We start from the raw sequence: 14,620 nt of genomic DNA, 5'->3' as shown, positions 1-14,620 counted from the left end.
GAGAAAACTCCGTTCTTCCTTGCCATGAGGCTTTCACCGCTGTCTCCTTTATTACCCACACAGAACACTTCACTGCTGACACTCTGGTCGCCAAATGTGTGGAGGTTTTTCCCCACAACAAGCAATTCTCTGTGACACCCGCTGGGTGTCCTACAATTTAACTGCCTACCTGGAGGTAGCACCAGAACCCACAGGTTAAGGGCTCAGTACCACAAGGGTACTACTCCCCCTCCCCCCTCCTCCCCACGTATTTCAGATGCCAATTAAAGGCCCAAGTTATCACCTGTGCCTCTGACCAACGGGCTATAGATTGGAGGTTCCAAGGGCCCCCCTCCTTGAGTCCGATTAATTTGCTAGAGCGGCTCACAGAACTTAGGGAAACACTTGTGTTTACCAGTTCATTATAAAAGGATATGATAGCCCTGGCTGGTGTGGCTCGGTTGGTTGGGCATCGCCCCTGCACTGAAAGGTTGCCAGTTCGATTCCTGGTCAGGGCACGTGCCCCGGTTGCAGTCTCCATCCCAGGTAGGGAGTGTGCAGAAGGCAGCTGATCGATGTTGCGCTCTCATGTCGATGTTTCTCTCTCTCTAAAAGAATCCATAAAAACAATTTTTAAAAAAGGATATGATAAAGGATACAGACAAACAGCCAGATGAAGAGATGCATAGGGTGAGGGCTGGGAGGGTCCTGAGAACAGGAGCTCTGTCCCCATAGAGTTGAGGCGCGTCACATTCCGGATGTGATGTGTTTGCCGACCTGGGAGCTCTCCGAACCCCATGCTACTGGGGTTTTATGGAAGCTTCAGGCGTAGGCATGATCAATTATAACTCCATTTCCAGCCACCATGCCCTCTCTGGAGGATGCAAGGTGGAGCTAAACATGCCAAGCTTCTAATAATGGCTTGGTCCCCCTGCCACTGGCAACCAGTCCCCATCCAGAAGCCCCCCAGGAACCCCCAGAATTGCCTCATTAGAACAAAAGATGCTCCCAGTGCTCTTATCATTTAGGCAATTACAAGGCTTTTAGGGGCTCTGTGCCAGGAACTGGGTACAAAGACCAAATATATATTTCTTATGAATCACAATATCTCAGGCTCATGAAATCGATATACGTGGTGGCAGAGTCGGGGCTAGAAACCAGGTTCCCCAGTGATCATCGCAGTGCTTCTGCACCCATCGGCTCCATCTCAGGAGAAGTTTAGGAACAAAATGGTGAACTTTGGGTGGGATGATAGGACAGTAGATATAGTTATAACTGATAGGACATTCATCTCCAAATAAAGTTGATTAATGTGCTTAGGAAATTCCCTAGATGATCATATAGGTGCCATTCTAATATTTGAAAACAACTGACACATGGCTGGGAGAAATGCTGGGTGATGGGACCTGATCTAAACATAATTTGAGAGGCCAGATTTGCCCAGATGGTATTGACTATGGATAGAGGTAGAGTCTGGGGCTTTGGTCCCCAAATAATCATCTGCATAAGAGCAAGGTTTGTGGGAGGTGGGATAACACCGGTGTGTGTAGACAGGGAGATTCTGTTTGGCCCACGGCTGGTCAGACTCGATCCTGTGATTTGCTTGCCAGAAGCACTGACATGACTTTGAGCTACGTGAAGAGAGCTGTAGGATGCAGAACGATGGGGCCCACAGGCCCCAGATCTGTGATGGGCAGGCCCTGTTGGGAGGGTAAGGTCTATTTTAAGAGGATAGGGACAAACTTCAGGGTCCAGAGGGAGAAATCAGGCTGGTGAGGAGAGCCCATGCCCAGAAGGAGGACATGGAGATGTTGAACTGGGGGACAGGACTCACGGGGCAGGTGATAGTGGTCTTCACACTCCTGAAGGACTACTAGCTGGAACAGAAACTACACTGATTCTGTGTATCTGAGAGCAAATAACAAAGACCAGTGAGTGGATATAGACGCACGAGGAAAGACTTTCTAATAATTAAAGCTGCCCAAAGGTGGAATGGACCTCAATGAGTGGTGGTGAGCTCACCATCACGGGAGATAATCAAGAATTGTTGGTCAACTAATTTGTGAGAATGTGTTAGAGGGCATTCAAAGATCAGAGTCTCCCTACTCCAGCCGTGGGCAAACTACGGCCCGCCGGCCGGATCCGGCCCTTTTGAAATGAATAAAACTAAAAAAAAAAAAAAAGACCGTACCCTTTTATGTAATGATGTTTACTTTGAATTTATATTAGTTCACACAAACACTCCATCCATGCTTTTGTTCCGGCCCTCCGGTCCAGTTTAAGAACCCATTGTGGCCCTCAAGTCAAAAAGTTTGCCCACCCCTGCCCTACTCCAAAGTTCTGCAAGGTTTTGATTTTGGAGATGGACCAAGGACCAAAATAGCCGAAACCGGTTTGGCTCAGTGGATAGAGCGTCGGCCTGTGGACTGAGGGGTCCCAGGTTCGATTCCGGTCAAGGGCATGTACCTGGGTTGCGGGCACATCCACAGTAGGAGATGTGCAGGAGGCAGCTGATCAATGTTTCTCTCTCATCGATGTTTCTGACTCTCTATCTCTCTCCCTTCCTCTCTGTAAAAAAATCAATAAAATATATTTTTAAAAAAAAAAGGACCAAAATAACTCAAAGTGCGAGAAGATCCTTTATACCAGCGATCGCCAACCAGTGGTCTGCAAGGTCTGAAAGGTTGGTGACCGCTGGTTTAAGGAAACCTTAGGGAAACCTTTGGAGCAGCGGTCGCCAACCAGTGGTCCGTGAGGTCCAAAAGGTTGGCAACCGCTGCTCTACACTGCCTGTCCCCCAAACACTTGATCTGAGTGTTTGGATTTTTTCTCTCCTCCCTGCCTCCCAGTTCCTTCTGCCAGGCTGGGGAAATTCCTCAGTGGCCAGCGGTGCCACCTTGTGCTCATAGCACACTTCTTGGCTGGGAAAGAGGAAGGAATAGGCTGGCTGCTGAGAGGGGAGGGCGGGGCCCCAAGGCTGGGCCCCAAGGAAGGGCCGCAGAGGGAAAGTCCCCACAATAGAGCATCTGATCTTACCCAGCGAGGTGGGGGCTGACTCAGGTTGGCATCTCTGAGTAAGGAGATGCCGGAAGAGCAACCAGGCAGTGAGGCTGAAAATCTGGTAAAACTTCTTGAGCCAGAGCTGGAGCCTCTGTTACAGGAGTCAGGCACCGCACTGTGGGTTTTGAAGATGACAGTGTTGCCTTAAAATTGCTGAGAGCACTGGTGGGCTGGGAACATGGCCAAAAAGCTTGCTGCTGGCACAGCTGGAGTAGCGACCACTGCTGCACACTTCCAGGGACACCTTGAGTTTAGGGCAGGGGTGGGCAAACTTTTTGACTCGAGGGCCACAATGGGTTCTTAAACTGGACCGGAGGGCCGGAACAAAAGCATGGATGGAGTGTTTGTGTGAACTAATATAAATTCAAAGTAAACATCATTACATAAAAGGGTACGGTCTTTTTTTTTTTTTTTTTTTAGTTTTATTCATTTCAAACGGGCCGGATCCGGCACGCGGGCCGTAGTTTGCCCACAGCTGGTCTAGGGAATACACAATGTGAGTGGTGCCAGCAGACAGCAGCCCTGAGGCTCTGTGCCCACGTGAGAAACAAAAGCCTTAGGACAAAGTGAAACTGTGGGGCCTGAGGTAGGCAGGGGAGCTCTGGCTGGTAGATGAGCACAGGGGACAAAGGACCACTCCAGGAAGGAAAGAAGAGCTCTCCGCTGGAGGAGGATCCAGCCTCTACCCCTTCCCTGTTCCATTCATGCATTCACCATCTGGGGTCTGAGTGCCCTCTGTCCTGAACACGGTGCTGGGCCTGGGGGCCATGGCCGTGAGCCAAGCACAGACACAGGCCTTGCCCTCATGGAGCTTATGGTTCAGAGAAGGGCTGTCCAATAGAACTTTCTGGATGATGGAAATAGTGCCGAGAGGTAGCCAAGCCTGCATCTGGGGTGGGGGAGGTTTCCTAGGGAAGTGAGCTTAGAGCTGGGGCCTAAACGGAGGGGAGGAGCCCTGGCTTGTCCTCCGTGCCTCTCCAGCACTGGGGCCTGCAGTGCCTGCATTCAAGCTCATTCCATGGCATGCAACACCCGCTTTCCAAGCAGTCTCAGCCGGCTGCGGACTACCCAAGGAGGCTTGTTTGATTGCATCTCCCCTCCCCTGGCCTGGTGTCTGCACCAAGGTGGTTGCTCAACAAACATTTACATAATTCAGCCAATCACCAAGCAATAGGCATTGAGCACCAATAACAGCTCACTCTACAGCAGTGACCCGGACTGCCAAGGCCCCAGCTCTCACAGAGCTTCCCACTTGAGTCAGGGATACAGACTCTGTAGAAGCAAGTTTACACAAAAGATGATTTCAGAGCGTCATAAGGGCCCCGGGGAATTGAAACAAGGTATTGAGATAGTGTCACTTTTGTTATTGGTGGTGTTGGGGTGTCCTGGGAAAGAATGAATGAGTGAATGAATGAATAAATAAATGATAAGAATGGAGGCCAAAGAAAGGTACACTGCACCCTTAGGCTGAGTGGGGATTAGGAGGGAAAGCTGGGGACTCTTAGATCCCAGGGTGGGGCACTTGGGGTGAGGTGGAGAGGGAGTGGACAGGGGACGGGTGGCACCTCAAAATTCAGTGAAGAAGGAGAACACCTGGATTTGCTGACACTATGTCCCCTTTGCACCCAATCATGACTCAGGCTTGAGTTCCGAGAGGAGGGGTGGGGCAGGGAGGACCTGGAGTTGAGGTTCAGGGAGCTTGCCTTAGTTTCCCCACCTGTAAGAGAGTACTTACATTATGTGGCAGATGAATAAGGATTAAGTAAGACCTAGACAGAGTGTTTAGGTCATTGCTGGCGCTCAGCAAACACGAATTCCCTCAGTCTTGCAACATCGCGAGCCTCTGGCTGGCTCGCCGTGTTCCAGTGACGAGAAACAGCCCACAGCCCAGTCACCTTTGCTTCCTCTTGCACAAGCCCCTCTGCGGATGGTGGGGGATTGTCTGCTTGTGGAGTTTCAGCTTTGCTTGTTTCTTCTGGAACCACCTCTTCAAGGAAGGGGAACCAAGGGTAGGGGCATATGTGTTCAGACACGCTAACAGAAATGAAATAGAGCTGATCCACTTCCTTCCTCGGCCTCCATTTCCAAGGGTTTAAGGAGGGTTCCTTTTGTCCCCCAGATTCCCACCCAGCACAGGTGGCTTCCAGTTCCACTCCTCTTCTGGCTCACAAGTCCAGGCAGGCTGTGGCTTGTTGACCTTGCTGGGGGCAGCCTGCTCAGGCCCTGGCTAGAGACAGGACAGACCGAGACGGGCAAGGATGCCCTCAGTTCCTGGAGACAGGAGCTGAGACAGGTGAGGTTTTGCAGAGAAAGGCAGGGATTAGAATGTGGTAACACTCCCAGGAAGGTGGAACCTGAAAGGAACAAGAGCTGTGTGTGACCTGGCGGGCAGCCTGGCCGCACTGACGCCTCCTGCTCCTGTGAGTCCCACCCAGGGTCTCAGCGTGGTTTTCTAATTGTTTTGTGATGATGACTGAGCTGGGCCCTTGCCTTTAAGGCTGGCCTGTGCCTGTCCCCCCTGCCACGCCTAGGGCACAGCAGGAGGCCGCAACAAAGGCCGGCTGATTAGGAGATGGAGCGGGAGGGGGAAGATCTTGTGGAGAGGTGGGGCTAGAGGGCCGGTGAGGGTGGGCACAGGGGCCACGAGGAACAGTGGCAGGACGGGAGACCTGAGAGGGCACAGGCAGAAAGGTCCGGGGAGGACAGGCTCTGTGGAGTAGTGGACCAACTTGGGGGTAAGGACCAGGGACAAGAGTGATGGAGGCAGGCTGTGGCGAAATGACTTCTGAGATACGGTGGGGGTACTCCCCAGGGATGGGGAGGCCAAGAAGCTGAAGGGACATCATTCAACATCTCAGAGACCGTGTCAAGGCCTTTGGGGGCCATGGTGGGTAGCAGCCAGGGTGAGGAAGGACAAGTTTGGGCCGAATCACCTCACCTTGATTTGTCTATTGGTAGCACTAGTTGTCTTGCCTCTGAGTTGGAGACTGGGCACTCAAGGGCAGGGATAGGAGGGGACTTTTCACTATTTTTCACTGTACACTCTTCTATACCTTTTAGATTCTGAGCCACATAAATATGTGACCTTTAAAAAATGTAAATTGCCCTAACCGGTTTGGCTCAGTGGATAGAGTGTCTGCCTTTGTTGCGGGCACATCTCCAGTGGGGGGTGTGCAGGAGGCAGCTGATTGATGTTTCTCGCTCATCGATGTTTCTAACTCTCTATCCCTCTCCCTTCCTCTCTGTAAAAAATCAATAAAATATATTTAAAAAATAAAAATAAAATAAAAAATCTAAATTAAAAATGCAGCCCTAGCAGGTTTGGCTCAGTGAATAGACCATTGGCCTTGGACTGAAAGGTGCCAGGTTTGATTCTGGTAAGGGCACATGCCCAGGTTATGTGATTGATCCCCAGTGGGGGGCATGTAGGAGGCAGTCGATCAATGATTTTCTCATCATTGATGTTTCTATCTCTCTCCCTCTCCCTTCCTCTCTGATTAAAAAAATAAAGAAAAAATTAAAAATGCAAATAAAGCCTCGCTGGCATTGCTCTGTGGTTAGAGCGCCAGCTTGCTCACCAAAGGGCATGTACCTGGGTTGCACTTTCAATCCCCAGCTCCTGCTGGGGAGCGTGCAGGAGGCAACCAATGATGTTTCTCTCTCAATCTCCCCCCACTTCTTTCCACTTTCTCTGAAAATCAATGGAAAAATTATCCTTGAGTGAGGATTAAAAATAATTTTTTTAAAAAAGAGCAAATAAAAATTCTCTTCTCACTCCCTCCCTGGGATGCTTTGGGGGACTGGTCATATTCTGGGGACTGGCCACGCTGGTGAGGGGAGGGGCTGCCTGCACCTCAGCCAGCTCCTCAGTGTCCCACTCAGGCAAGCTGGCACCTCCTTCGCAGCTCAGGTACATTCTTTCTCTGTGCCCGCTGCTGCTTTCATGGTTCCCCATGCCAGCGGTAACACCACAGTAGTCCGGCTATCATAGCTTCCCTTCCCTTCCCATAGGCCCCAGTCTGTTGACTCTGCCTCTTGCCATGTCTCCTTAGCCCACACCTCCACTACCATCACATCCTGGATATGGTATGTTGGCTCTTCTGATGCCTGCCTCTCCTGGTTTATCCGCTCCGTATTTCAGTCCCAGTGAGCTTCCTAAATACAAATCTTATCACACTGCTCTGCTGCTTAAATCCTCCCGAAGCTGACAGTGTTAGTGCTCTGCCCACATCCCCCTGGATGCCCCTCTGCATTTTCTGTGCACGACACTCCCCTCAGTGTGCTTTCAAGGTTGGCACCTTCGGTTCTTGGAGAATTGCTCTTGGCCTTGTGGTAGCTCCTCTACCACAGCATAACCAGTGACTGCCCCAGGCTGGGCTGCCCTGAGGCCTTACATTCCAGAGCTGTTTGGGTGACTGGCTTGGTTATCGGCCCACAGCCCTCACTTACCCACTGGGAGTACTTCTGTAATAGTACGTCACTCAGCATATCCCTCGCCCCGGCTGGTTTGGTTCAGTGGATAGAGGGTCAGCCTGCGGACTGAAGGGTCCCAAGTTTGATTCCGATCAAGGGCACATGCCTGGGTTTCGGGCTTGATCCCCAGTAGGGGGTTTGCAGGAGGCAGTTGATCAATGATTCTCTCTCATCATTGATGTTTCTCTCTCTCTTTGCCTTTCCCGTCCTCTCGGAAATCAATAAAATATATTTTAAAAGAATGATGAATCCTTCAGTGGAAACATATTGTCCACAACTTAAAGTTCAAATCACCTGTCTTGACTCACCTTTCTCTCTGGAAATCTATTCCATATCACATCTAAATTTAACACACACCAAAGTTCTGGCTATTCTGTTCTGTCACATTTTTATATCTTAGTACCAGCCTTTTTTTAAATTAAAAAAAATTGAGCCTCTTTATTCCTCTCCCCCCATTCTTTACGTCTCTGGTCAATATCATTTCCTTTAACTCTCTAATGGAGCTAATTGCTTCCTCAGGATACTGTGTGTAAACTTTATTATAGGACCCATCTTGCTAAATTTAACTAGTCTTCCCTGATGCCTAGCATGGTGCTGGGCACAGAGTAGGTGCATTTAAATGTTTTTAAATGGATATCAATTCCCCAAATGTCCTAAGACTCTCCATTATTGGGCTTCTCAGTCTTGAATCTCTTCAACCTCCAATCAAAATTCACTGTCCCTGCTTCATTCTCAGAGCTCTGTACTCTATTGCTATGTTGCTAAGATTAATTAAATCTTGTCGGAGGAAAGCAGGATGGTGGACTATAAAGAACACTGTTCCTTCTGGTATCTTGGGATACCAGAAACTCAAAGTCTAACTCTGTGTGGTGTGGACTCTTGGAGGCCCAGTTTGCTCACTTCTTTCACTAAGTGGAAGGTGTATATGACTTCTAAGATCATCCAGGGCTGAAATGAAAGTCCTGTGAAGGCTGGGGCCTGGTCTGTCTTATTCTCCATTCTCCCAACACCAAGAATGGTGCCTGATGCAGAGGATGCTCCTAAATATTTGTTGAGAGAAGAAACTGTTTCAGAGCTATATATTGCTTAGTGCTTTTAAAAATATATATATATATTTGTATTGCTTTTAGAGAGGAAAGGAGAGAGATAGAAACATCAATGATGAGAGAGAATCCTCCTGCACACCCCCCACTGGGGATCGAGCCCCCAACTGGGCATAAGCCCTGACCGGCAATTCAACTGTGACTTCCTTGTTCATAGGTTGATGCCTAACCACTGAGCAATTCCAGCTGGGCTGCTTGGTGCTTATATGATATTCTATGTAATTCCCAAAGTGGTAGAGTCAGGATTTATATGTAGATTTGGATGACTTTAAGATCATGTTCTTCCCAAAATACCTTGTGGCCTTTAGGAGACAAGGCCATCAAACAAGGATTTGTTCCATTGATGGCTTTTTAAAAAATATATAATTTTATTTATTTCAGAGAGAAAGGTGATAGAAACATCGATGAGAGCGAATCATTGGCTGCCTCCTGCAACCCAGGCATGTACCCTGACCAGGAATTGAACCATTACCTACTGGTTCATAGGTCGACGCTCAACCACTGAGCCATGCTGGCCAGGCCCATTAATGGCTTTAATGGTGGCTGTGGAAGGATGGAGAAGATCCTGAGGTCCTTATTCTTCTTACTATAGCATATAGGCAACTGCCTCTTCCCTCACAAACCTTGGGGGATAACAGGAATTTTTTTTTCCCCACTGCTTGTCAAATAATCTTTAATTGAAATGTTTTCCTCTGTAGTTCTTAACTAGCGGGACATTCCACTGCACCACTGTGAAACCATTTATGATGTCATGAGGGTGGCGGCCATCAACATTGCAGCCCTCCAACTGGGCAGTCCCCAGGATCTCTTTAATGGTTCCAGAGAGTTCTCTAGCTAAAGATCAGTGCTGCATCTGTTGGGCAATGCTGACAATCTCATCAAAAGTGATATTTCCACTGTGCTTAATGTTGTTGTGGTTTTTTTTTTTGCTTCTTTCTGTCTCTTGGTGGTTCTTTGAGGGCTTTTATGATCAGGACAGAGGCAGAAGGCACTACTTCAGTCTGGGCCTGTCTGTTCTGAATGGTCAGTTTCACTGTAATCCTCAGACCCTTCCTATCACTGGTTGTTTTGGTGATGTCATCACCAACCTTTTTTGGAGACAGGCCCAGGGGGCCGATCTTGGGGGCCAGGGCAGACGTGGCACCCACTTCCCCACCGGTGCACCTCAGGGATACGACTTTGATTTCCTTGGGGTCGAACTTCGGTGGCATGGTGGAGGCAGCTGGTGTCGGATGAACCCGGATTCAGGACGACCAAAGAAAGCTGCACCTGAGCCTCCTCTGAGCCGAAAGCCGAAAGGCAGTAACAGGAATATAAAGTTGTCGGTGGAAGTGGGTGAGAGTATGGTGAGGAAATCTGATCACTCATCTAAATGTGGTGCCTGGGCAAATGGTGGGGTTTAGGTACACAGTTCTAGCTATGTGCTGATAAGCCAGCTCTCTCTCTCTAAAAAAGGGCCCTGATTAATTGCTTTGTTGATGTCTGTGGTATATATTCCCACTATGGCTGACTTTAAGCAACCACCATGCAGTCACTGACTGCAGACTTGGCAGAACTGGGCATCGTCAGCTCTCACAAGCTAGTGAGCGCCACGGCAACCAAGTGAACAGTAAGCAGGCTGTCCCCAGAAAGCCACAGGAAGACGGCAGCTGCTGCAGATACCACGGGCAGCCTCGGGAGGCCTCAGCTCTGACCCTGCCTTTTCTGAAGACTGGCATTGGTCTCTGCCCCTCTGCTTTACAACCGCTATCCCTTTACCTCCATGGCCATCTCGGCTGCTGGCTGGAGGGCTCCCCCCGCCAGTGGCCCTCGGCTCCTCTTTGGAACACAACCTCTGTTGCCTTGCCTTAAAGGGCTCTTGCAATTAGTTCTCCAGTAAGTAATTCAGGTGGTATCATCCCGAGAGGAAGGATGGGGGTGATAGTTCCATCAGTTATTCCTCTGCCCCTCACTTGAATTCAGGCAGTAGTTCCCTCCCAAATTCCGAAAATCCTCAATTCTGAGGAACATGCGCTCACTGGATCAGGCCCAGCTGGAAGCAGCAGGCATCTCTGAAGAGGGTGGACTGAAGGGGCAGGGAAGCAGTGAGGCTGAGAAAGCCTGCTTCTGGTTGTGGAGAGGCCCACTCCCCAGCTGAGGTGTGAGAAACAGGCCTTTGGGCCAATGGCAAATGCCCCTGAGATGGACAGATCTGGAGGAAGGGGCCTTGTCCCAGGGACCGAACTCCATTTTGGGTACCTGTGAGTCTTTCTCTCAAGTAGTTATCAACTGGCCCAGTACAGAATCAGCACACAAATGTGTTGGAGAAATGAGAACTTTATTAGTACCAAGAACATTTTTCAAAACTTAAGCAAAAAGTAAAATGTAGGGACAAGGAAAACCAAGGCACAAAGAAGGACCTATGGGACCCCAGGGCTCACCGGGGACACACACACAGAGGCCTTCTCTTTGTATCAGGGGCACTTGGTGGGTGGGAAAGGCTGCCTGTTCCACTGAGCGGGGCTCAGCTGCCCATAACCAATGAAAAGACAGAGTGGCGGCCTCAGGCCAGGAGGATTAGAACTTGCTTGTGTAGAGGGTCATAATCCACTTGGGCATACGGAGGAAGCCAGGCAAGTAGGAGGCCAGCCAGCCCAGGCTGGTGGCTTGGGAGAGAACCGAACTCAAAGACAAATAGTCCTGGATGGGGCGGCCTGAGGACAACAGGAAGAGAAGGAGGATTAGACCCTCATTTCCCACTCCTTGGCTGAAGAGACTGACCAAGTGGGATGTGAGGGAGGAAGGAACGGGGTGAGCAAGACACAGAAGGAAGAGAGGTCCAGGCTGGATGCTGGGGTAGAGCTCTTACCATCCACATCCCGAAGGCCATAGCGTCGAGCAAGGTCACAAGATGGCAGCACCTTCCCGCTCAGGCTCAGGATATCGGGGTCTGTGGGCACACACAGCTGATATGGCATGGCAGTGGTGCAGGGTGACGAGGTTTGGGCCCAATGGGACAGGGCACTACTGAGACAGGCTTAGAAGACCAGAATTGTTTCTCTCTGTTCCCGAGCCTCTGGCTTCTGGCCATACCTCCTAGGAGCTAGTTCTTGAGGCATCCAATCCTCAAAAATTGGGAATCCTGACCCTGTGGGACTCCAGAAGCCAGAGAAAAGAATGGTTTATTCCCCAACCACCTCCTGAGCCAGGCCCCAGCACTGGCTGGCACCACCCTGCAGATAGTGGTTCTCAACCTTCCTAATGCCGCGACCCTTTAATACAGTTCCTCATGTTGTGGTGACCCCCAACCATAAAATTATTTTTGTTGCCACTTCATAACTGTAATTTTGCTAGTTAAGAATTGTAATGTGAATATCTGATATGCAGGATGGGTTTTCATTGTTCGCGACCCACAGGTTGAGAACCGCTGCAGGCCCTTCTTGTTACCAGCTGCCCCCAACCTCTTCACCTGTTGCCAAAGCCACCACGCATTTGCCACTCATTTCCGTGGTCTCCCCGGATGAGAAATGAATTTTGAGCTGAAACACAGGAGCAGAGAAGTGAAGGGTTAGTTTCTCAGAGCACTGCCCAAGTCTCTCCTCTGCTTTCACTTCTGTTCCAGAGCAGAGGCCCTCATCGTGCACCTGTAGGACTCAGCATCTCGGAAGGTGCTGGAGCCATTCCTCCCCACATCCCTGTGAGCCTTGTATCCCAGCACTAGGACCCACTGTCTTTCCTAAGTGGAAGGATCTGGGGAAGCCAACTATGTTGACCTTCTAGGATAGTACACTGTGGGGTCATGACCATGGGCTATGGAGGTGGGCAGTCTTTCCACTTAAGCCATCCGTGGCCTTAAGCAAGTTTCTTACTTCTCTGGGTTTCAGTTTCACTATCTATAAAAAGAAGATACTATCTCCCTTACAGGATTAGAGGACATTCCGTGTGTACAGTGCTCAGCCCCATAATTTACTGCCATGGTAGCACCCGGGTCTTTGCTCCTTGCTGTTGTTACTGTCTTGACATTAAGGATGGGGAGCTGATTCCCCTGCATTCTCTGCCACCTCAGCCTCCCCTGGCCAACCTGCTTAAACATGAGGTCCTCGCCAGTGTCACTCTTCTCCAAGTGATCCCTCAGCAGCTCTGTCTGCACCAACCCTGGCCAGAGAGACACGTAGCTGACCCCGTGGCGCCGCAGCTCCTGGGCACAGTCTGCAGCCATCCTGTCACACTGCAGAGAGAGAGGGCAGGGTGAGAGCCGGGGCACTGGCCATGTCACCTTCCTCCCCTGCCCTCCCTGCTTTGGCTGCAGATGTCCCCGTCCCATGCCCTTCCTAGGCGCCCTGTCTCAGTGGCCATCTCTCCCAGTGCACTACTTACTCTGCCCAGCAGAGGAGCCAGGTGAAGGAACTGTCCGTGGAGGGGCAGGAGGAAAGGTGAAGTTGGCCTCCCACTCTGATCACTGGGGATTTAACTCCCGAACTGACTGGGTACCATCACTGTCCTATACAGCCCCAACCCCTGTGCCCCTGGGTTCTTACCGCAGCTTTACCCACGCCATAAGGAACATTGAAGAGATACTGTAGCCCCCCAATGGAGGAGATGACCACGATGAGCCCCCGGCCGGCTGGTACCATCAGCCGAGCCCCATACACTGAGCACAAGTAGTGGCCTCTAGAGGTGGGACAAGGAAGGAATGGAATGTGTTCAGTGCTGGCGAGGGTGCTGTAGCCTTGGCAGCTCCCACTGCCCTCTAGTGGCTGTGGTCAGCCAGGAGAAGGCAGCATGGGGATGGCCACAGAACTGAAGAACCAAGGGCTTGAGGCCACCTTCTGAGAGGAATACTGGTAAAATTAACCACTGAAGGAGGGAAATGGCACTCTCTAGGAGATGTAAAGGAAGAGCTCTGTCATAATAGCAATTACAAACCTAAACTAGCTTGGGGGGAACATAGCTATATATAAGATCTACATGGAAAAACTACAAAGTGCTGTCTAATGTAAAAGGACAGGTACAGGCATAATTTTTAAAAATATATATTTTATTGATTTTTCGCAGAGCAGAAGGGAGAGGGATAGAGAGTTAGAAACATCAATGAGAGAGAAACATCGATCAGCTGCCTCCTGCACACCTCCTACTGGGGATGTGCCCACAACCAAGGTAGATGCCCTTGGCCAGAATCGAACCTGGGACCTTTCAGTCTGCAGGCCGACGCTCTACCCACCGAGCCAAACCAGTTAGGGCTAGGCATAATTTATTTGGAAGGAAAAACATGTAAAACATCAGTTCTACTTAATCTATAGATTCAGTCAATTTGAGTTACCTATCTATATAAAAGCCTAAGCGCCCCTTATGATCAAACGACTGGTCGCTGTGATGTGCACTGACCACCAGGGAGCAGACACTCAATGCAGGAGCTGACCCCTGGTGGTCAGTGCGCTCCCACAGCCAACCTCCCACTGCTGGCCAACCTCCCGCTGTCCCTCACTGGGTCAGCTGGCCAACCTCTCTAGGTCCCTCCCCCCTGGCCAGCCAACCTTCTGCAGTCCCTCCCCCTGGCCAATTGCCGGCCAGGCCGAGGGACCCCACCCATGCACAAATTCGTGCACTGGGCTTCTAGTATCTCTATAAGACTTTTGGAGGAACTGACAAAATAATCTAAAGCTCCATTATAATAAACATGGAATAGCCAGGTAAATTCTGAAAAAAAAGAAGAGTAATATCTGTGGGTGGGGGATATGCTCCCCCGTCTTACCACCCCTTATTAAAATGTACAGTGACATACTAGTTGAAAGAATGCAGTACTGCCGAAACCGGTTTGGCTCAGTGGATGGAGTGTTGGCCTGCAGACTGAGAAGTCCCGGGTTCAATTCCGGTCAAGCGCATGTACCTGGATTGCGGGCACATCCCCAGTAGGAGATGTGCAGGAGGCAGCTGATCCATGTTCCTCTCTCATCGATGTTTCTAACTCTCTATCCCTCTCCCTTCCTCTCTGTAAAAAAATCAATAAAATATATTAAAAAAAAACA

The 14,620-nt window shown here is 50.1% G+C and overlaps 1 protein-coding gene and 1 pseudogene across 1 annotated transcript in view; both read right to left on the bottom strand.

Annotated features, from left to right (window-relative positions):
• Positions 1 to 9,267: 9,267 nt before the first annotated feature.
• LOC107182663 lies at positions 9,268 to 9,841 on the bottom strand (annotated as a pseudogene).
• Positions 9,842 to 10,913: 1,072 nt separating this feature from the next.
• DHRS1 (dehydrogenase/reductase (SDR family) member 1) overlaps positions 10,914 to 14,620 on the bottom strand; it is a 26,808-nt gene continuing 23,101 nt past the window's right edge. The window contains exons 5-9 of the mRNA XM_006760833.2: positions 13,133 to 13,265; positions 12,676 to 12,822; positions 12,064 to 12,133; positions 11,464 to 11,544; positions 10,914 to 11,308 (exon numbers count right to left, since the gene is read on the bottom strand). Coding sequence (XP_006760896.1) covers positions 11,172 to 11,308; positions 11,464 to 11,544; positions 12,064 to 12,133; positions 12,676 to 12,822; positions 13,133 to 13,265 — 568 coding nt within the window. The 3' untranslated portion in view covers positions 10,914 to 11,171. The remainder of the gene's footprint in view (positions 11,309 to 11,463; positions 11,545 to 12,063; positions 12,134 to 12,675; positions 12,823 to 13,132; positions 13,266 to 14,620) is intronic.

Source organism: Myotis davidii, unplaced genomic scaffold, assembly GCF_000327345.1.
Source record: "Myotis davidii unplaced genomic scaffold, ASM32734v1 scaffold157, whole genome shotgun sequence".
Lineage (NCBI taxonomy): Eukaryota > Metazoa > Chordata > Mammalia > Chiroptera > Vespertilionidae > Myotis > Myotis davidii.
This window is presented reverse-complemented; position numbering and strand designations above follow the sequence as displayed.